This window comes from Rana temporaria, chromosome 13 (assembly GCF_905171775.1).
Source record: "Rana temporaria chromosome 13, aRanTem1.1, whole genome shotgun sequence".
In the NCBI taxonomy this organism is placed as follows: Eukaryota; Metazoa; Chordata; class Amphibia; order Anura; family Ranidae; genus Rana; species Rana temporaria.
In genome coordinates, this window is record NC_053501.1 from 52,213,979 (window position 1) to 52,237,530 (window position 23,552).

General features: G+C 39.5%; 1 protein-coding gene across 2 annotated transcripts in view; it reads left to right on the forward strand.

The window, feature by feature from the left end:
• The window catches only part of SPTBN5 (spectrin beta, non-erythrocytic 5), a 347,370-nt gene that overhangs the window by 280,118 nt on the left and 43,700 nt on the right, over window positions 1-23,552 (forward strand). For both annotated transcript variants that reach the window (XM_040332524.1, XM_040332525.1), the window contains exons 45-51: window positions 2,599-2,787; window positions 2,912-2,989; window positions 7,085-7,257; window positions 9,575-9,665; window positions 19,284-19,430; window positions 20,705-20,842; window positions 20,948-21,192. In XM_040332524.1, coding sequence (XP_040188458.1) covers window positions 2,599-2,787; window positions 2,912-2,989; window positions 7,085-7,257; window positions 9,575-9,665; window positions 19,284-19,430; window positions 20,705-20,842; window positions 20,948-21,192 — 1,061 coding nt within the window. The remainder of the gene's footprint in view (window positions 1-2,598; window positions 2,788-2,911; window positions 2,990-7,084; window positions 7,258-9,574; window positions 9,666-19,283; window positions 19,431-20,704; window positions 20,843-20,947; window positions 21,193-23,552) is intronic.

Here is a 23,552-nt window from a genome sequence, read left to right on the forward strand (position 1 = left end):
TTCACTGGCTAAAGTTTTTGAAAACTTAAGCCAATAAAAGCATTATAGGTGTTAAATCCCTAATGTTTCAGACCTTTAAAAATATAAGTTGGCCAATAAAGGGTTTCAAATTTCACAGCTTCTTTAATTAATAGTCAACATGCTACAACACTCAACTAATACTGTATGAGGAGTCTTGGTTCTGTACTATGGGTCCTCTGCTCTCCAGCAATCCTCAAGTCTGGTATGTCTCTGGACATGAAAATGAATAGTTGGGGTTCCTAATGTCCTTCTATGAGGAAGGGACTTCTATAGGGCATGAGAGTTCTTGCTCTCCAGTTGAGGGATGTCATACTGCATAGAGGGCATTTAGGAGGAGCTGCTTGGGCGTTGGTCGTGCAGAGAGGCTGTGCAAGACTGAGCACGATGGAAGGCTGCTGAGTGAAAGCTGTCAAGCTGCAGTGTTCCAGTGAGGCCAAGCAGGTGGAAGTCACTTCTCCTGTGCCATACCACTCCCACATGCCCCCTCTTCACTGAGAACCGAGCCACCGAACGTCGCCAATGGCTCGGTTCTCTCACCTCCCTGAGCAGATAGATGCTGGAGCGCTGAACTGTGGAGGGGGCGGGAAGTGGTTGTCTCAGCGGCTCCTAAGTCGAAATGACACGCTGCCTGGACTGATTTCAGTGACGTCAACGGAGAGCAGACTTCAGGACCGCACTCCAGTGACCCATAGGAGAAGCTCAGCCTAAAAAGCTCAGGCTGGACTTCTCCTTTAAGACCAAATAATGCAAAATGCTTCATATTACTCTTATGCAGAAAACGCTCTTCTACCTTGTGGCTAAATTCCACCTGCAACAACCCCTGCTTCCAATGAGAGTGTCCTGAGACACTGTTGCACCATTTTGGAGTATTCCTCTATTCCACATTTCACATTCAATTTTAAATAATACCATGTATACAATACAACTTATAATTGGGGATCTTTTTCTCATATTCATTCACTGTTGTTGGTGCCACCGGATTGCCGCAGTTATTGCCACCTCAGCTCTCGGGAATGACGTTTTCCCATAGTGCCTCCAGGCATTGTTATTAATATCGATATTTTTACATTATATATATTCGATATGTGCTATCTTCATCTGCTCCTAATGAGTGGCAAGTTGTCCACGAAATGCGTCAAGCCTTCCTACGATGCTGTGTCAACATTTTATTCAATACTTTTTATTATAATGAACTGTTCCCATCAATTATCATGTACATATTCTACCATGCCTATTGACTTTGGGTACACATACCTTAGGCTCATTTCTATGTTATCATGTTGCAATATTTGTGTAATATATATGAATTGTATAGATAATTTTTAAGGAGATTTATTATATATCATTTATACTGTCCTACGTGTTATGTGTACTCCTATGCAATATTAAACATACATTACAATATAATCATTGGTTGGTTCATTCCCAGCTGTGTGCTTCATATAAAGTCCCACAATTTCCCCCCTTTTTTTCATATGTACTAGGGATGGAGGTATATGAACATACCAGCCATTTCCTCATATAAAGTCCCAATCTATTCTCCCCTTTTTTTCGGGTTCTCTGTTCTGTCATGACCCTTTAAACTGCTCAAACCACACTTACATAACTGAGTAACCTAAAAGTTGGTATGCTACTACTATATAAAACTGCACAGAAAATAGGCCACAAGCAAGTGGACGGTAGACTAAAAAGATGTATAATGGCAATGCAGTTAAACAATGCATGAAACCATAAACAGGCAATTTGAACATGTTTAAAGATACTGTACTAGATAGTGTGAACATTGATTCGCAAAGATGGCAATCAACAGAACTGTTGTGATGCTAAACTAAATTAAAACTGATGCAAACAGGGTTTATAGTATCATCATTAACCAACCCCAAAATAAGGGTCCTAGTGTGCATACCAAGCATATATGCCCAATAGCAGATGACTTCCTAACAAAGGGGGTACCCCTGGGAGCCTAATTGTCACTATTAGCCAGCTTTTGTTGGGGTCCTTCTCTAAGGTGGTGCATGTAGAACTGTTCTTTTATGAGTGTGTAATAGTTGGCTGAAGGGTTGCTAGGTGAGGAGCAGTCTCTATTGCATTACTGTGGACGGTAAGAGTTGTAGCTCCATTGTTCTGCTTACTGCTGCTCGTGTGCAACAGATCCGGTCCCAGAAGTCTCAGTCCTCACGATCAGGTCCTCCTGATCATGCCCTCACTGGTGATGGGCGCACACAGCAACCAGTCTTTCCAGCTCTGGTCCCAAGACATAGCCACTCTCTGTGTCTCAGTCTTTTAGCTGCCTGGATGCTCAGAACACAGCAGCAGCTTTGCACACTCTGGTTTCTGAGGTGCTCTGTCTCCTCTGTAGTGGTCTATCTGGTGGGTACTGATAGGTCTGATGGCAAGGTTGCAAGCTCTGCATCCCTCTGGCAAAAGACCCAGTTAAGTCTCAAAATGCCTGTCTTTGCTTACCCTGTGTACACTGCCTATAGCTTCAGGCCTACTGTGCGTGAATGTGTATTCAGCCCTTAATCAGGTATTTTTTACAGTCTACACACCCTTTCACCTAATGTGTTCTTCCACCAGGCAGAGATCGAAGCATGCACAGAGAGAGTCAATGCAGTGAAGACCTCTGGACAAAAGCTGAGCAATTCTGGCCATTATGCAGCTGATGAAATACGACTTACTCTTTCCAGTATGGAAGATTCTTGGGATGAACTTATTAAATCCTGGAGAGGACAGAACCTCAAGCTGTGTCAGGCTCGTGACCTGCAGGTAATACTTTATTTCAAAAGTTTGATGACCTGTATGTATTTTTTTCATTAGTCCTATGTATTAAGAACTTTAAGTTATTTTACTCCTGTTTTTATGTATATATATGTTTCTTTATTTTTAACAGAAATTTTTCAGTATTGTCGATCAAAGCGAGAAGTGGCTGAATAGTAAAGAAGCGTTCTTAGCCAATGAAGATCTAGGGGTAAGTGCAGTTGAATCATCAGTCACAGCTCTTGGCAACAAATAAAATTTGCCAATAAACTGCTGTCCATTTTTTTTTTGTACATTTTTTTACAATACCTTTTATCCAGATTTAGTAATGTCTTCCCTGACTACATCCTGTCATCACAAGAATCTGTACATTGCCATTTCCCTATGCTGCAGTCTGTAAGAAAGTCTGCAGAAGGAATAGAAAGTGGAAATTGCCTTAAACCAGAGAATAAAATGGCCTGAATTTACATAAATTCAGACTACCCAGGTCCGACTAGCTACAAGAGTTGGCAGGGTAGCTAGTTGCAAAAGAAGAATGGCAGGGAAAAAAATTAGAGACTATTTATAAATGATTTCAGCACAAGATTTAAACAACTTTCACCTAGAACTTTTACCTAGAATTCACACATTTTTGTAATTGGATTAAGATTCAGGCTGGTTCACACTTGTGCAGTCACAGACATCGCATGTGATTCGCACCGCATTGTTGTGCAGATCACATACTATGTCTGTGCAATGCAAATTTAGCCATACAAACAAGCCATCAAAAATGTATAGATAGACCCCCCAAATGAGTATAAGCATCTGCTGAGTCAATAGAGATGATCAATTTCTTTTATTTTATTTTGTTTTGCCTTCACTTTTGTTTGGGCATAAAAAAAATACCAATGAACCCTTTCCTTTTTTTTATATATCTCTGCTCCTTAGGCCCCGTACACACGGTCGGACAAAACCGATGAGAATGGTCCGACGGGCCGTTTTCATCGGTTCACCGCTGAAGTGGCCTGATGTTCTGATGTGTGTACACACCATCAGTTCAAAAACCGATCGGGTCAGAACGCAGTGACGTAAAACACACGACGTGCTGAAAAAAACGAAGTTCAATGCTTCCAAGCATGCGTCGACTTGATTCTGAGCATGCGCGGGTTTTGAACTGATGCTTTTCTGTACTAACCATCGGTTTGGACCGATCGGGCAGCGGTCCATCAGTTCGGTTTTGAAGCATGTTTTAAAATTTAGGACCGATGGGCTATACACACGGTCGGTTTGGACCGATGAAACTGAACCTCGGTCCATTCTCATCGGTTTTGTCCGACCGTGTGTATGGGGCCTTAGTAAGCAGAAATCCTGGAGATAACATATACTACAGCTCTATTTAGCACAGGGGTACAGATGTCTACAGATTTTGCTACAAGGAACCTGTGTTCAAAGAAGCAGGTTCACTTTAAAGCGGTATTAAACGCAAAATCACAAAAAATATTACGCTTGCCATTATTAGATGTGGTGGCTACATTCGTTCTTTTTTTCTTACACTTTTTGCCCTCTGTTTTTACCCGGTGCTCTGTCCAATAATACACTTTATTAGGATACTTACACTCTGGATGAAGGAGCAACAGAGACACCTTTGGACAGCAGGGATGTGCAGTCAGTGGAGGCTTTGAGGGTCGTAACTCAGAGACCTTGAGTCACAGAGACCCCAAATTTGGGGTGTAGGTAGCTGAAAATAGTAGGAAAAAATTTGGGGCACCTACGTCCTATGGTCCTGGATATATGGGGCTCCTTGTGCAGCCTGACAGAAGCTGCATACAGAGCGGCCAGTTTAAATACAAGCTGGCACAATCTGTTTGCAGCAGACTGAGAGATTAATCTCTCAGTGCCTCTCACTTCTTGTCAGAGGCACTGAGCTCAATGGACAGCTTTGAATTTTGGACCAATGGTAAATTACCATTGACCCAAGCTATCAAAAAAAAAAAATGCTGCTGTGGAGGCAAGCCTCTCACTGCAGTGTTATAGAAGGGGGCAATTGTCTAAAAGGCAAATGCTCCTTTCCGGCCTAGCCCTCTTGAAAATATAGTAAATTACCTTAAAAACAACATATAATAATTATTTGTATATTACTTACTTATGGTAATTAACCGCTTGCCACCCAGGTCAATTCTGACACTTCTCTCCTACATGTAAAAATGTTTTTCTAGAAAATTACTTATCCCCCCAAACATTTTATATATATATTTTTTAGCAGACACCCTAGGGAATAAAGTGGTGGCTGTCGCAACTTTTTATGTCATACGATATTTGCTCAGCAATTTTTCAAACACGTTTTTTTTTGGAAATAAATTAAAAAAAGGAAATTTAGCCCAATTATTGTGTATAATGTGAAAGATAATGTTACGCCGAGTAAATGGATACCTAACATGTCATGCTTTAAAAATGTGTACACTTGTGGAATGGCGCCAAACTTCAGTACTTAAAAATCTCCATAGCCAACGCTATAACATTTTATATAGGTTACATGTTTAGAGTTACAGAGGGGGTCTAGTGCTAGAATTATTGCTCTCGCTCTAACGATTGCGGCATATGTAACCTGTGTGTATCTGGCTCTAATACTAGCCAGTGCCTCACTAGTCACTGACCTCACTGCACATCCCCGTTGGACAGTGACATTTTCAATCTGGAGGGAGGAGAGTGTTAGATGCACTAGCAGATTTAGATACCCTAGACAAATTGAAGCCAAACTCCAGCTGATATATTATAAGCAGTTACACTAACGGTGTTGTTCCTTTATTTTGAGGTTAAGTTATCTGGCCTAATAAGATACAAACAGTGATGCATATTAACGGTGATTCTATAAAGCTGAACAATATGCAAACAGCTAAACAGCCTGATTTTGCCTGCCAAAAGATTTATATTTCTGGCTATCCATTACTGAGATTTAAACCGCTCTGCCACAAAGCACACCCCTGTCTGGCAGTTAGAAAACCTGCCTCTGTCTTCTCCTCACCACTAGCCTGTGACTGAACAGTAAAAAGAAAAGCAGCAGACTGATAAGCTCCTCTCTGTCACCCTGCTCCCCCCGCCACACAACTCCTTGCACTATAGCACAACTGATAACCTTCTTGTGCTGCTTCTGCTTCCTCCAGTCTGAGCTATGCCGTACAGGGACTCCAATCAAATTCATATACATACGCTGCTTGCATTTAATAATACATTTAAGTTATTATTAATTATTACAGAGCTGCAATAATTTGTATATTTTATATCTTTCCGGAGTTCAGCTTTAACCAGAAAGTAATCCATATCTGATACCACATGACATAACTTGTTTTAAATATATAGATGATTAGATTTAAACGATGGAAAACAGGTTATGCTTATTTATTCAAAAATTTATTTAATCAGAGTCTGGATAGACTCCTAAGTCTAGTTCAGTGGTATTATGGCAATTACTGGTTAGGATATTAGTAGAAAATTACATAGCTAACCGCAGACTAGTTCTCCCACATGTTCTGTTATTTCACTTGAAGGTTTCCTCATTACAGCCAAGATAAATAATGGATCTGACATTGTGGCTGGGGATTCATTTTTTAGGAGAACAAGTGAAGCCACTGTTTGACATATGTACTTCTGACATTAGTATTGTATATAACCTGGGCTGTGGTAATCATTCATGAAATAGTTTCACTCTTCTCTTATTAGAATGCAATGCCAAGCTAAGCTGTCAAGTCTGGACCAGAGGGTAGAAAGTATAGTATATAAATACAGTCATCTCTATATTCCCGACATTCTGTTCCAAACCTTGAAGGCTTCCACCTGGCTCTCCCTCATAACTAGTAGATTTATTCGGTAAAGCAGTGCAAAGAGTATTGATTATGAGCAAAAATCTCCTCTTTATAAGTTGGTTTGAATGCAGTAAACTGAACAGAGGTTCCTGCACTTCATACATCCTCACTGCCCTTTGTGTTGCCTCCTTGAATACTCCTTGAAAGTGTGTTGGGTCCGTAGACGTACAGGGAAACATTTGACACTCATGTAGATTGAGTAACATGCCACAATTTTGGAATGCCTCTAGTGGGGACTTTCCAAAGGCAGTTTAAAGACTTGGAAATAATTGTACATTCCAGACTACAGTTGGGTGCCTCTGAATCTCTCATAACGCAGAAGCCATTCAGTCTACTCATGGTTCATGTCCCAAAATGTGAAATATTTCCTTCTTTCTGTTCTTATCTTTCGACAAAAGATGATTCATAAATTCCAGGAAATCAGTAGATCCCCAAATGAAAATATTGCCTTGTCTGTTGCTTTCTAGGACTCTGTGGCTAGTGTGGAAAGTCTTCAACACCAACATGAAAAGTTTCAAAAGGCTCTTGATGCCCAGATGGATAGGATAGATGAAATGGAGTCTTTTGCTAGACAACTGCAAGACAACAGACATTATGACTCAGAGAATATTGCTAGCAAATGCCGGTCAGTGCTGGAGAGGTAAGATCTGCACGTCACTCTTGCTAGCCTTGTTTTATTAGGTTTCACTAGATATAATATTGATGGATTTGTGATCTTATTGCAACAATGCAATAATAAAAAAAAAAGACTTTTACTGCAGGCTTCAGTGATGGTGGCTGCATAACTTTCTATGAGGATAATTAAAAATGTGTAAATAGATAAATTAATTCAATTTTCAGAAATCATGGATCAACCAAAAAACAAATAAAAAATGTTTGACTAGCAGGACAATAATACATTTAGTAATGTCTTAAAAAAACATATAATATGACACAACCAAATACCTACTGCATAAATACTGTATATGATATGCAAAATTGTGATACTACTTCCCCTTTTACAAAAACGTAATGCAATGACTATACAGTATACAGTAAAAAGAGGCCCCAAAGAAAAGTTAAATAATAGTGATAATACAGTGTTCTTCTGTGCTTGCTTCTCTCCAATATACTCTGTGTTCCACCACAAAAATCACCAGTGCTCCACCACCAGATGAATGGTGTGCTCACCTTGTTTGTGGACCCATATATATACATATACAGGTCTACAGCATGTTAATCAACAGATTCACTTTAAGGCTTCCAATCCCCAGGATTGATCATCCACACAGAATCACTAGATGATTCCTATAAGGAGTGGCTTCTCTATGTTGCTCAACATAAAATAGAGGGATAAGCCACCAAGAGTAGAGTATGTCTTGTTTATTAATATAGATAAAACAGCTGAAATATACACACATTTTTGGGGAAGTACAAAAGCTTTTTAGAAACATGCGAGCAGTATGTATTCAGAATCGGGCTCCGGATCGAGAATGATAAAGAGGGAGGACCCCCACCATGCCAACATCCAATTGTTAGGGAAAGGATTGAAAGAGTATCTAAGACTCTCAAAAAAAGACGGACTTTGTGGGAATCACACGAGGCAGTAATTCTAAAAAATAAATTCTATCAAGAGTAAAGTGGGATAGGTCAGTTGGAGCTCAGTAATGTGGGGTGGGTAAAGCAAACACAGATGTTCAATTATGGGTATCATAAGTAGTATCAACACTCCTCAATAACAGAGCTGTCCCTTTAACACACTCTCAAATAGAACTTGCCAGTCACCAGATTGGAGTAAAGAAGCCTTCTAGTAGTATAGCATGTATTCCCCACTTGGGAGCTCACTGGGTGGAGCTAAAACCCAATGCCCGATTTAGGGTGATCTTGAAATTCCAGATAGAACGAGTATCCCCGCTGGCTAACTTCTGGATTGAGAATGATGTCACTTGGCTCAGCCTCCACACATTACGCCACCCACCCATGTGGCTTCGTCAGGAGGTTTTAGGCTCCTAAAAACAAAAATAGTGAATGCTAATTTTTTTGCGTGTAAATTGCTAATACAAAGCTGATTTTATAAAAAGTAATTGTGCTATGATCATATATTTTCTCTAACCTAACTCTAAAAATACGCCAATTACATCCCCTAAGAGCCCATTCACACAGGGGCAACACGACTTCCAGCCTGACTTTGGGAGGCAACTTGGACACGACTTGAGTATGAATCACAGCGCGACATGAGGCAACTTACAAGGCAACTTCAAGTTGCCTCCAGGACAGGAGGCTTTCCAGTGGCAAATCAAACAAGAATCAGCTCTGTGGGAGGGAGGGGGGAGGCAGGGGTTTTCCTGAGAAATTCATGTTCTCTTCCTGTATTGTTGCTCCTGTTAAGACAGTGATCCGACTTCTGAGGTGACTTCCATTGAAATCAATGGGTACAAGTTGCCTACAAGTTGCCTAGAAGTCGGATTGAAGTAGTACAGGAACCTTTTCTGAAGTCGGAGCGACTGCAGTAGTGTACATTAAGACGGCTCCATTAACTTACATTGATTTTCTCATGCAGCGCGACTTGAGGCGACTAGGGGCAACTTGGGGCGACTTGAAGTCGGATCCAAAGTCGTCCCTGTGTGAATGGGCTCTAACTGTAGCATTTAATATCACCTTTAGCCTTTAATACGCAACATCCACCTAAACACTTAACAACTTAATCAAGCCCCTAAAGTGAACCTAACTTTTGAACTTAGCCCAACACAACCCTTATTTCATTATAAATTTCTTGTCCCGTGCATGAAGTTCCCATGTCAATAGCAAAAAGGTCATACCAATCTCTTTCAGTGCTGAGAATGCATTAAGGTAAAAAAAAAAATACTTCTGCCATTACAACTGGTATAATGTTGCACCTAAGTTTTTCAGTTCTACTTACTGCTGAAATCTTTAATACCTCAACTGTTTGTATTGTTGTTCATTTTTCATTCCACTAGGAAGAAGAAGCTTTTGAATATGTCAGAAGCCCGTAAGAAAAAGCTTGAAGAATCTAGGGAACTTCAGACATTCCTACGGAGCTCCTATGAGGTTTTTATATAACACAAGAAAACTATTTTACAAGATACACTCTGCCCAGATTTTTATAAAACCCATAAATACACAGACATAGCTCCCACTGGCTTACCAAATATACATATATTTTTAAATCCATGTTTAACTATACTATAAATTTGTAGAATTTGCTGACAGACCAGAAGTTTTTATTGTGTAGCACATGTAGGTAATAACATTATCACTATGGTATACTACTGAGCAACTCAACCCATGTGTGGCAAACATTAATAGGAGTTGCAAGACCTTACTGGCACTGTAACTTAAAGGAGTTGTAAAGGAAAAAAATGTTTTGCCTAAAATTAATATCTGCAAGGTAGACAGACAGAATAGTGTAATGATTCTGTTAAAAAAAGAGTAAATACCTATTAAATTCCTTCATCTATATCACCTCTGGTGTTCTAGTTTCTGTTCTCTCATTTACTTCCTGGTTTGCGGCACTCGTTCATGTAAGAACTACGGGCCAAATCCTCAAAAATCCTGCCTAACTTATCTTTTCCCATTTAAGTTACACTGACTGATACTCACTGATTTCTACCTAAGTGCCCGATCCACAAAGCACTTACCTAGAAATTTCCGGCCGTGTAACTTAAATGTCTCCGGCGCAAGGCGGTCCTCTTCTGCAGGGGGCGATGACAATTTAAATGAGGCGCGCTCCCGCGCCGGCCGTACTGCGCATGCTCGTGACGTCATTTTCCCGACGGGCAGCGCGCAAAATTACGTTACGTCAGGCTTTGTGGATTGCGACGGGACAATAAAGTTGCGTTGGGTAAAAAAAAAGTTACGCGACGGGAAAAAAAATTAAAAATTAAAAAAAAAACGCGCCGATCGAAAAAAAGATCTGTTTTTACAAGGTGTTACTAGTTTACACTTTGTAAAAGCAGAACTAATTTTACGTATGCAAACGTAAACTTACGCAGAAAACACAAAGCTGAAAAGCTTTGTGGATCTCCGTAAGTCCTCATTTGCATACGCAAAGCGGCATTTCAATGAGAAATGCCCCCAGCGGCGGATGCGGTACTGCATCCTGAGATCTGACAGTGTAAGTGTCTTACAGATGTCAGATCTTCTGCCTATCTTTGGAAAACTGCTTCTGAGGATCAGTTCCAAAGATAGGCACAGGGATACGCAGGCTGAACAGCAGTTCCGCCTGCGTATCCCTTTTGAGGATTTGGCCCTACATTTCCCAGTATGCATTGCGGCACGCCCAGTAATTCACACCTCCTTGAAGTCTCTAACACGTAGAGAGCGTCCTGCCGCACAAATTTAGTTCCCAGGAGGGGGTGAGCACGTCACTGACCACCGCAGTAAAGCCTCCCTTCACGTGGTCAGTAACAATCAGACAAGCAGGAAGTAAACAGAACATAGAAGAAATAGAGCAACCTCTGAGCAAAAAAAAAAAACAATAAGGAAGTGAAAAGAGGAATGTCTGCAGGTAAAGGATGCTTATTATGAAAAAAAAAAATTTCCTTTACAACCCCTTTAAAGTGTATATATATATACCCAAACCCAAAAATATATTATATTGCAGCCCGCTAGTGCTTAGTGGTTGCATTGTTTTTTGTTTTTAAGACAATTTTTCCTTTATTTTTTTCTGGTGTTTCTGACAATAATACACTTCTGTCTTTGGTTGATAATGCTTACTCATTGCACAATATCTGTGGTGGAGTAGCATTGTCAATTTAGCCTGCTCTCGGACTACAAACACTTCCCCCTTACTTTATCTCCATTTAATGGAAGGAAATTGTTTTTTGTTCACATAAGATAGCTGGTAGTTATGTACAAGGACAACAGGTATTTTTCGGTACCTAAACTAAAAAATTAAAACAAATACAGACACAATATATAAAGACCAGTAGGCTGCAATATATTTACTTCCTGTTCTTAGACTGAAGCTTCGTGCACACGCTCGGTTTTCTCGGCAAGAACCAGCAAGAAAACCGTTCGTGTGTATGGTTTCTCATCGAGAAAACTGTTGTATGTCTCGATGAGAAAAAAAGAGAACCCGCTCTCTATTTTGTAAAAAATAACTACAGCGCTAAATTAAATACTCAAAAAATATAACATTAATAAATCACCAAATAATAAAAAGCTGCAAAAATATTTTGTAGTGGGTCAAACAAAGTAAAGATGTGTATAATATGTAAATATTGCGCTAATTATTAACTTAATTAATGATGCCAACCGTGCTACAACAGTGATTCAAACAATATAGGAACAAAACCACAAAATGTGTCCAATTGTGTATAAGATGTGCACCAGTGTTTCAAATAAAACAACAACACCCAGTTCAGTGCAGTGATAGGAATAATCGATGTAATCACAGGCACACTCCTGCTTCACAGATGGGGGATCTCCTCCACACAGACACCGCTCATGAAAAGGAAAGGAGACAGCTCATTGCACAGATGGTATGGCACCAAAAAGAAACAAAAGATATTCCTCTAGAAATGGCACACTCACGCTACCGCCGTTCAAACAGAGCATAGATATCCAATGCACCAATCCTCCATAGAGCCGCTCAGCTGATGTTGTATCTACTCATTCGGATCCACTGTCCGTCCCGCTCGTAGCTCCTCCCCCACGCGTTACGTCAATGGTCACTTGACTTACTCATGGGTCACTCCCCGTCAGCTCTCAGCTGTTGATATTTATAGTCAGTGAGGCTGACAGGTAAAAACGGGAGCGAAGGAGTGATTACACATCATCATCATTGCTGGCGTTCAAAGGATTAAACATGCATTGTACAAAATATCTAATGCATGTTGGCAATTTTAATAAGAACTAAAATGTTTAAAACTTTGTCTAAAAACCTTATCTAAAAGACATTACCGGTTTTAGCATTAATAGACACTAGGGATATGCATCAAAGGCATAGCAGCCTCTAGTGGCTAAAGACAATATTACAACTTATATTGCAAAAAACAATATCAATTAGACACAAACATAATCGCATTAATCACATACAGTTATAAATATGCAATTACAAATATACAATTAGAAATCCCAAATATATTACAATTTAAAAACCCATAGGTACTCTAAAATTAAATTAAAATTAGATTTAAAATTTAAAATTTTTTAAAATTGCAGAGAGGAAAAGGTTAAGTAAATATTAAACTAAATAGATACACTATCACAAATTCTTAATTAGTTATCAGAGATGAAACAATTGAGGTCGAATTCTATATTTAACCCATTGGGCGATAAAGACCTCATTTCGTGTATCCATCTTGATTCTGTTTGGCTTAAGGTCCGTACCATATGGCTACCTCTCCAATGGGGGTTGTATTTAGCAATTGCCCAAAATTTAAGATCTTTGGGATTCATATTATGGCACAAAGCAAAATGACGCGACACATTATGATTCGGAAAGCCCTTTTCAATATTTTGAACGTGTTCCCTGAGCCTCTTCCATAGAGGTCTTTTTGTGCGACCAATGTACTGCAGAGAACACGAACATTGTAGAGCATAGACAACACCCTCCGTTCTACATGTTATTAAGTCTTTTATTTGATATGCCTTTTGTGTAACATTGGACGTGAAACTGGAACATTTTTGACCATTAAAATTGGTCTTTTTGCAGGCAAAACACCTTTTACAAGGAAAAAAAAACCTTTTCCCTGAAAGAAGGTAAGGGTATTTGATTTGGTGGGGGGATCGGGTACATTTTTTGCCACCAAATCCCTCAAAGAGGGAGCACGTCTGTAGATTACCCTTGGCATACTTGGAAGTATACATTGCAGCTGTTGGTCGGCTTGCAATATAGACCAATGCCGTTTAAAGATCAATTCCAGTTGTCTATGTTGGACATTATAATCCAGAATTATTGGTACATTGTCATCCATGGTTTTGTTTATAATCTTATCTTCAATTAGTGTCTCTCTCGGTATATCTAACACGTTTTTTATTTGCGTCTGTATGAAGCTACTGTTATACCCTTTTTTGGTAAATCTCTCGCCAATCCAGTTGGCTTGTTCCAAATAAGTCTGGGGGTCGGTACAATTCCTGCGGATTCTTACTAACTAACCTTTCGGTATGTTGATGAGCCATGGATCATGATGGCAGCTATCTACCGGAATATAACTGTTCCGTTCTACCGGTTTGAAAAAGGTTTTGGTAATAATCTTTTGAGCTTCAAGTGTAATTTCTAAGTCCAGGAATTGTATCTTTTTATCATTGATGGTATAGGTAAGTACAATGTTTTTCTGATTAAGATTCAATTTCTCAAAGAATTGGACTAGTGATTCCGCATCTCCCTTCCATATGAGGATACAATCATCAATGAATCTTTTATATAAAACCAATTGATCTGGCAAGTTCTGATAAATGGCGACTTCCTCCCACTCAGCCATAAAGACATTGGCAACACTAGGTGCGTATTTGGCTCCCATACCAATGCCATTTAATTGCCGGTAATACTTTTGTCTATACCAAAAATAGTTATGTTGTAGGCCGAATGCCAGACATCTCAACACAAATCTATTCTGTCTAGACACAAGTGACCCAAATTTGTTTAGAGCCCATTTAAATGCCTGGATCGCTTCTATGTGATTTATAATAGTGTAGAGCGAGGACACATCAGCTGTTGCTAGTAGATAGTTCTCCGATGTTTCAACTTTTACAGTATCCAGAATCTGAATCAAATGTTTGGTGTCCCTTAGGTAAGCCCTAGTTTGTGGGACCAAAGGTTGAATGAACTTATCTACATACTGTCCTAATCTTGCATTTATGGACTGGATACCGTTAATAATGGGTCTCCCTGGAGGTCTTAAAGGGTCCTTATGAATCTTCGGAATTGTATATATAATAGGGACCCTACAATTATCAGGGACTAAGTACTTGGATTCTCTTTTATGAAGTACTCCTTTGTCCATTCCTCTTTGTACCAAATCAATTAGTTCTTCCTTGTATTCATTTGTAGGATTTCCTCTCAATTTAATATATGTGCTGGAATCTTGCAGTTGATTTTCCAATTCTTCATAGTAATATTCTTTTGAAAGTACCACTATAGCTCCTCCTTTATCCGCAGGTCTAATTATGACCTGTTTATTTTCCTCTAATTCTTTTATTCCTTTATGTATACTTGTGGAATCAGGGACTTTTTTTACTTTCAATTTGTCCAGGTCTCTGAGTACCAATTTATTAAAAACTTCAACATGTTCATTATTGTGGACTTGTGGATTAAATAATGATTTATTCCTCAGTTGACTATGTTGAACTCTCCCCAAAGGATTTTGGTCCTGTACTCCTTTAATAGGTTGGTTCATCATATATTTTTTGATATTTAGCTTCCTGGTATACTTCTGTATATCTACATAGACATCAAATTTGCTTAAGTTGCGTTTTGGTGCAAACTTGAGCCCTTTATCAAGAGTTAAAAGTTCCGTGCGTGTTAGTTCAATTCCACTAATATTGTAAATACCCTCCCCTACTAAACTTTTCTTCTTTTGTTGGATCTTGTGTCCGCCTCTACATCCTCTCTTTCGTTGGGGCTTCGCATATGTGTCGTTTGATCGTACCGTGGAGGAGTTCTCTCGCTCCGACGATACTCTAAAAAAGAACGTGAATCATTTTCCTCTCTGTAGTTACCCAGTGGTTCATATTTATTATGCGTGGGTATGGGACTTCTTCTATTATCATACTGATAATGGTCCCTGGGAGTTGAGCTCCCATAATTGTATTGTTGGGATAGTGGTCTGGATTGCTGTTGGGGATAATTATCCCTCGGATCCCTACAATCATGTGTATAGTACTGGTGATCCTGTTGGTAACCGTACTGTTGTCCCCCTTGATAATCTTGTCGATTTTGTGGAGGTTTAGACTGTTTCTGATTATTCTTATTTTTCCAAGCCGGTTTTCTCGGAGATTTAGATCTTGGTTTTTGATTGTTCTTATTCCCCCACCAGGGTTTTGGGGTTCTCGGCTCATTGTGATCATTTCTTGTTGATCTTGGTGGATTGCTGGAACCATAGCCATTAGGATTGTCCCTATACAATCTACCATCCTCACCTCCATTACTACCAGTGGGTTCCGGAGATCTATATCTCATCTCTCTCCTTGGGGAAACTATTCGAACCTCCCTATCCGGGGATGATGAAATTGATCCCCTATTGCTATCCTTGAGATTAATTTGCCACTTGAAGGTTTGGTGCTGTTTATAATCATTGGTATCCCTAAGATATTTTCTCTTCTTCCGTTGTTTAATTTCAATATCTTTTTGTTCTAAAACTTTATTTAATTGGGCTGTGAGTGTTAAAAAGGAGGTGCTTTCCTTATGCTCATCTAGAAAAACTTTGCAATCTGCAATCTGTTTATTAATCATGGAGAGTTTTCTTTGTTTCCGTTTGATTAAAAATTGTAAAACTTCTGTCCCTTTTACATTAAAAAATTGATACCATTCTTCTATAGAATCTTTATCTAGAAGACCATCATTTATTGGTACATCCCATCTAAGTCTCCGCTGTACAATACCTTCTTTTATATATTGTTCATGGGTTGTAAGATCCCACCATACACTCACTTTCTTCTCCATTAAGTGTCCAAACTTTCTAAAGGTGGTATCAAGGTCACCCACTTCAGAAACAGGTTTGGTAGTGAACACATCTTTTAAATCAACAGTGCAGTTCTCAATAAATTTGAATATATCCATAATTTTGCTGCTAATAGTGAAAGGATGACCAGTGAAAATATGTAAAAAATAACTACAGCGCTAAATTAAATACTCAAAAAATATAACATTAATAAATCACCAAATAATAAAAAGCTGCAAAAATATTTTGTAGTGGGTCAAACAAAGTAAAGATGTGTATAATATGTAAATATTGCGCTAATTATTAACTTAATTAATGATGCCAACCGTGCTACAACAGTGATTCAAACAATATAGGAACAAAACCACAAAATGTGTCCAATTGTGTATAAGATGTGCACCAGTGTTTCAAATAAAACAACAACACCCAGTTCAGTGCAGTGATAGGAATAATCGATGTAATCACAGGCACACTCCTGCTTCACAGATGGGGGATCTCCTCCACACAGACACCGCTCATGAAAAGGAAAGGAGACAGCTCATTGCACAGATGGTATGGCACCAAAAAGAAACAAAAGATATTCCTCTAGAAATGGCACACTCACGCTACCGCCGTTCAAACAGAGCATAGATATCCAATGCACCAATCCTCCATAGAGCCGCTCAGCTGATGTTGTATCTACTCATTCGGATCCACTGTCCGTCCCGCTCGTAGCTCCTCCCCCACGCGTTACGTCAATGGTCACTTGACTTACTCATGGGTCACTCCCCGTCAGCTCTCAGCTGTTGATATTTATAGTCAGTGAGGCTGACAGGTAAAAACGGGAGCGAAGGAGTGATTACACATCATCATCATTGCTGGCGTTCAAAGGATTAAACATGCATTGTACAAAATATCTAATGCATGTTGGCAATTTTAATAAGAACTAAAATGTTTAAAACTTTGTCTAAAAACCTTATCTAAAAGACATTACCGGTTTTAGCATTAATAGACACTAGGGATATGCATCAAAGGCATAGCAGCCTCTAGTGGCTAAAGACAATATTACAACTTATATTGCAAAAAACAATATCAATTAGACACAAACATAATCGCATTAATCACATACAGTTATAAATATGCAATTACAAATATACAATTAGAAATCCCAAATATATTACAATTTAAAAACCCATAGGTACTCTAAAATTAAATTAAAATTAGATTTAAAATTTAAAAAATTTTAAAATTGCAGAGAGGAAAAGGTTAAGTAAATATTAAACTAAATAGATACACTATCACAAATTCTTAATTAGTTATCAGAGATGAAACAATTGAGGTCGAATTCTATATTTAAACCATTGGGCGATAAAGACCTCATTTCGTGTATCCATCTTGATTCTGTTTGGCTTAAGGTCCGTACCATATGGCTACCTCTCCAATGGGGGTTGTATTTAGCAATTGCCCAAAATTTAAGATCTTTGGGATTCATATTATGGCACAAAGCAAAATGACGCGACACATTATGATTCGGAAAGCCCTTTTCAATATTTTGAACGTGTTCCCTGAGCCTCTTCCATAGAGGTCTTTTTGTGCGACCAATGTACTGCAGAGAACACGAACATTGTAGAGCATAGACAACACCCTCCGTTCTACATGTTATTAAGTCTTTTATTTGATATGCCTTTTGTGTAACATTGGACGTGAAACTGGAACATTTTTGACCATTAAAATTGGTCTTTTTGCAGGCAAAACACCTTTTACAAGGAAAAAAACCTTTTCCCTGAAAGAAGGTAAGGGTATTTGATTTGGTGGGGGGATCGGGTACATTTTTTGCCACCAAATCCCTCAAAGAGGGAGCACGTCTGTAGATTACCCTTGGCATACTTGGAAGTATACATTGCAGCTGTTGGTCGGCTTGCAATATAGACCAATGCCGTTTAAAGATCAATTCCAGTTGTCTATGTTGGACATTATAATCCAGAATTATTGGTACATTGTCATCCATGGTTTTGTTTATAATCTTATCTTCAATTAGTGTCTCTCTCGGTATATCTAACACGTTTTTTATTTGCGTCTGTATGAAGCTACTGTTATACCCTTTTTTGGTAAATCTCTCGCCAATCCAGTTGGCTTGTTCCAAATAAGTCTGGGGGTCGGTACAATTCCTGCGGATTCTTACTAACTGACCTTTTTTTGCAATATAAGTTGTAATATTGTCTTTAGCCACTAGAGGCTGCTATGCCTTTGATGCATATCCCTAGTGTCTATTAATGCTAAAACCGGTAATGTCTTTTAGATAAGGTTTTTAGACAAAGTTTTAAACATTTTAGTTCTTATTAAAATTGCCAACATGCATTAGATATTTTGTACAATGCATGTTTAATCCTTTGAACGCCCGCTCTCTATTTTCTCGTCGGGAGTCTCAATTTTCTCGTTGTGATTCTCGTCGGGCTGGTTTACGACGAGAAAAACATTTGTGTGTATGCTTTTCCGAGTCTTAAAAACCTGCGCATGGTCAGAATCAAGTATGAGACGGGAGCGCACCTTCGGTAAAACTAGCGTTCATAATGGAGATAGCACATTCGTCACGCTGTAACAGACTGAAATGCGCGAATCGTCTCTCACCAAACTTTTACTAACATGCGGAAACACGAGATTAGCAAAAGCAGCCCCAAGGGTGGTGCCAGTGGAATCTACCTTCCCGTTTATAGTGCCGTTGTATGTGTTGTACGTCACCACGTTTAAGAACGACAAGATTTTGTCTCGAGAGTGTGTATGCAAGGAAAGCTAGACAAGAATCCCGTCAAGCTTGACAAGAATACGTTGAGAAAAAAGTTTTTTTTTTTATGACGGGATTCTCGGCCGTGTGTACGAGGCTTTAGATTTACTTAACATTGGACTGCATGCTCTAAATGTGTAATTGTGCATGTATGGCAGAGGAGGACTATATATTACTGAAAGTGTACAATTACATGAATAGCTGTGCATGCACGTAAGGTCCTGAACATTTTGTTTACTAATTTGAGGTCCTGTAAAGAAAAATGTTCACTATCAGTATTCTAAATTATATTACACAAAGGTGGGAGCATGGATGCTAGAAAAAAACGCCATCGCCATGGATGACAGCTGGAAGGACCCCAGCAACTTGCAGACCAAGTTACAGAAGCATCAGACATTTGAGGCGGAGATCAAAGCGAATCGCAACAGGCTGGATGCCATCAAAGCTGTAAGATTATCGTACATAGATTATTATGATAAAATCAATGAGTTCTGTAAATAAGACCATTCAAAGTTACTCAGTTTTTGTTAATAAATTGTTGGCATACTCTATGTCATGTGGTCTATGTGTGGGAAAATACTAACACAACTTTGTTTTTCTTATATTTTATATTTTTTGTTTCTCCCCGCTATCCCCCTTCAGTAAAGCTTTTTCAATAAAGTTTAATTATTGATAAAAAAAAGTTGACATTGGGCTTCCAAGGGAACCTGCTGTGTAAATAGGAATGATAGGTTTTACTTCCACTTTATTTCCATGCAAAGGTAAAGCATAATAGGCTACTATGCATCGCATAGGGGGGGTAAGCCATTTTTCGCAGACAATGACTGGTGTTAGTGCTTCAATCATTCCGGCACCATGGTTGTTATGGTGTCAGGATGATTGAAATGCATCATTTCTATCATTACATTGTAATATAAAATGAAATGGTTCAACGCACCATAAAGCAGAATGAGTGGGAGCCCTGAGCGTGTCATTTGCCACCGTCGCTTGTCACCAGATGGGAATGTCACTGGGAATGGTAAGTAAGGGCGGAAGTTGTAACAGCAACTTTGTCTCCTCCGCCGCCCCTGCACACAGTGCCGCCCCGAGGCCTGGCCTTGTCGGCCTTGTGGGAAATCCGGCCCTGGCTGCAGGGGATCTATTTTACTTTTATTCGTAAAAAATTCCACACAAGTTACCTGGCACCATAAAACGATACTTGGTTCTGTATTTTCTATAAAGTACTGGGAGGTGGGCAGGGGGTGGAACCAAGGAACGGTTCTCAGAGGTGGATAGCGACAGAAAAAAGGGGTGCCTCAGAAAGAGGGAGTTCCTGCACCTATTCTTTACCTAAACCTTTTTACTTTGGAACAGTAATTTAAGGGATCTAAATATATAGGTAGATATAGTTACAAAAAGAGGGGGGGGGGCAAAGAAAAAGCAGTAATGTTGCCAACAGCCAATGAAACATATGTTTACTGGCCTGCGCTAGAAAAGGCTAGCCCTGATATCTTGCTGATATAATTTTCACTTCTATATTTCGTATTTTTGTGATATCTAAGCCCTTGTGACCAGAAAGTGAGGCTTCTTTGCTAAAGTAGCCATGTAGGAAGTAAAAGTGTCAAAGTACAATAGTATGAAAGTAAGCGTCTTATTGGTTATTGTGAACCACACTCCTTTTCCCACTGTACTAGTAGTCCCATTGGCACCTGGCTGCTTTTGACTTGGCCCATATTTTGCAGGATGGAGAGAAGATGTTGCAAGCTAATCATTATGCATCTGAGATCATTCAGCTAAGACTTGCTGAAATGGAAGAGCTATGGGAGGAACTTCAGGAAATGTGTGATGAAAAAGGACAGAAGCTCCAGGATGCTTATAAGGTGATTAGTCGTTTATAAAGACTGACTGCATAGCTTGTCTTTTTTCCATTTTTAGCAATATGCCATGTGATAATGACATAATTCCTGGCAACCTTTCTGCTTTAGGCACAGCAGTTTCAAAGAAGCATAGATGACTTGGAGAAGTGGTTAGACCAAGTGGAAGCCAAGCTGGACTCTACTAATAAAACTAAAGATCTAATAACACTTGAGAAACTTGGAGAGCTTGAAGAGAGCATCGCAAGCCATGGAGAGAGACTGCAAGTCCTGGCAAATAAGACTCGTGAATTCCGACAAGCAGGACACTTCCTGGCAGATGAAATAGAAGACAGAGTTAGAATTCTAGTTCACAGGTTAGCGATCTGTAATCCATGTTTGTGGTCAGTCTGTCTACAGCATACTGTATATCCCATTTCCAGATTCTCACTATCGTCCTGTTCTGCCACTTTTAACGTTTTTATCTTTATAAACTAGTAGTTATTCCCTGTGTAAATATTTTAATGCTTTCTTGCCATATCTCAGAGAAGAAACAGATTGTAAAATTGGCCATACGCATGGGTATGTAATTGATCATTAGTGATCAAATCCCTCAACAATGTTTTTGAAGTCTGCTGCTCCGTATATGTTGTGCGGTCTTCGTGCTTCTTACGTCTTGAAAGGCAGAAACGGTTAAACAAGGTTATCATTACAGATCTACACTGAGATGAATATATCTGATAAAAAAAATTCAACCCCAGTATCCTATTTCTAAAATGACCATGCACAATGCATGGCATAAGTATTGTGCTATACGACTTATCCCACAGTAGTACCTGCAGGCATGTGGTGGACCTCAGGGACAGTTATAGCAAAACATGTTCTAGTAACTGTATGTTGTTACCTGTAATGGTAGTCCTAAGTATATGACTTTTGTTTTTAATTTCTTAGGCCTTTCTCAACACTTACATGAGAGTCGGTTCACACAGCAGCGGCATGACTTCGGGGGCGACTCTGCAAGTCGTCCTGAGGACGACTTCAGAGGCGATTTGCAAAACGACTTCTGTATAGAAGTCAATGCGGGTCGCCCTGAGCCGCCCCCAAAGTCGTACAGGAACCTTTTTCTAAGTCGGAGTGACTTGCGTCGCTCCTATTAGAACGGTTCCATTGCATTGAATGGGACGCGACGCGTCAGGCGGCTGAGCCGCCTGTCATGTCGCCCCAAGTGTTAACCGGGTCTGAGGGCAAACTGTCCTGCAAATATGAGTTACAGAGCTGAGACAAACCATAAATGCTGACAGAGGTGCTTATAACACTCAAGCCTCGTACACACGCTCGGTTTTCTCTGCAAGAACCAGCAAGAAAACTGCTGGCAGAGCTTTCATGCTGAGTAAACCGTGCGTGTGTACGAGGTTTTGAGGTCTCTCGTCAAGAAAACTGCCCAGAATCTCAACGAGAAAAATAAAGAACCTGCTCTCTATTTTCTCGTTGTGATTCTCGGCAGTGTTTTCCTGCCGAGAAACTCGAGCGCCTGTATACTTACCTGTCACCGTGGAAACCCGCGCATGCTCGAAATGACTTTGAGGCATGTGTGGTAGCTTCCAAGGCATAGGTAGGGTGTAGCAAGATGGCAGCGATGGCATCGAATGTGACAAGCGTATGCTCGTCGTAGTCGATGACGTCACCGCGTTCTTGCCATTCAAAAGAACGGCGGTTCTTTTGAATGGAGTGTCTGTACACTCGGCCAGCAAGAGATTCTTGCCAAGAATCTCGTCAGGAAAAACAATGTTTTTTTCCTGATGAGATTCTGGGCAGTGTGTACAGGGCTTCACTGTTAATTCATATAAATTCAACCTTTTTTTCTTTGAGTTGATTGTAACCATATTAGTGCCCTTCCAACAAAACAGAGTACAACCTGAGGTACTGCTTAACTGTTAGTGCAAATAAAATAAGTATCATGGACAGTATGCTTTTGTAAACTTTTTTTCCAAAGCAAGATGAAACGACTGCGGTGATTACTAAGGCAGTGAAACTGATCAAATCACCTGTGCAAAATAATGGAAAACCTGAAAACATGACCTGTTGGGGTGCCTTGAGGACTGGAGTTGAGAAACACTGGTTTAGACAACTTCATGCGGCGGAATCTGATGTTGTGGTCTATTCAATTGTGATACCATTTTGTGCCATTATTCCCAGTTAAATTGTTTGAGGAGCAAAGTTCCAACTAAAAGAAATAAACAGAGATTGTGTTGCTGTTTTTACAGAGGTGTTTGAGGTTAGAGGCACTTAAAGGGATTGTAAAGGTTTGTTTTTTATTTTCTAAATAGGTTCCTTTAAGCTAGTGCATTGTTGGTTCACTTACCTTTTCCTTCGATTTCCCTTCTAAATGTTTTTTTTCTTTGTTTTCTTTGTCTGAATGTCTCACTTCCTGTTCCTCCTCCGTAAGCTGTTCAGGAAGATGTTCTGGCTGACTAAACACCGCTTGGATGATGGTGTTAAGTTTACTGAGGAGAAACAGGAAATGAGAAATCCAGACAAAGAAAAAACACATTCAGAAGGGAAATCGAAGGAAAAGGTAAGTGAACCAACAATGCACTAGCTTAAAGGAACCTATTTCGAAAATAAAAAATGAACCTTTACAACCCCTTTAATGTCAATAAAATAAAGGATTGGTATGATTTGGCAAGGCTTTTTTCCTTTTTGTAGAAAGATCCAAGACCCTTTATGGGCAGCATTT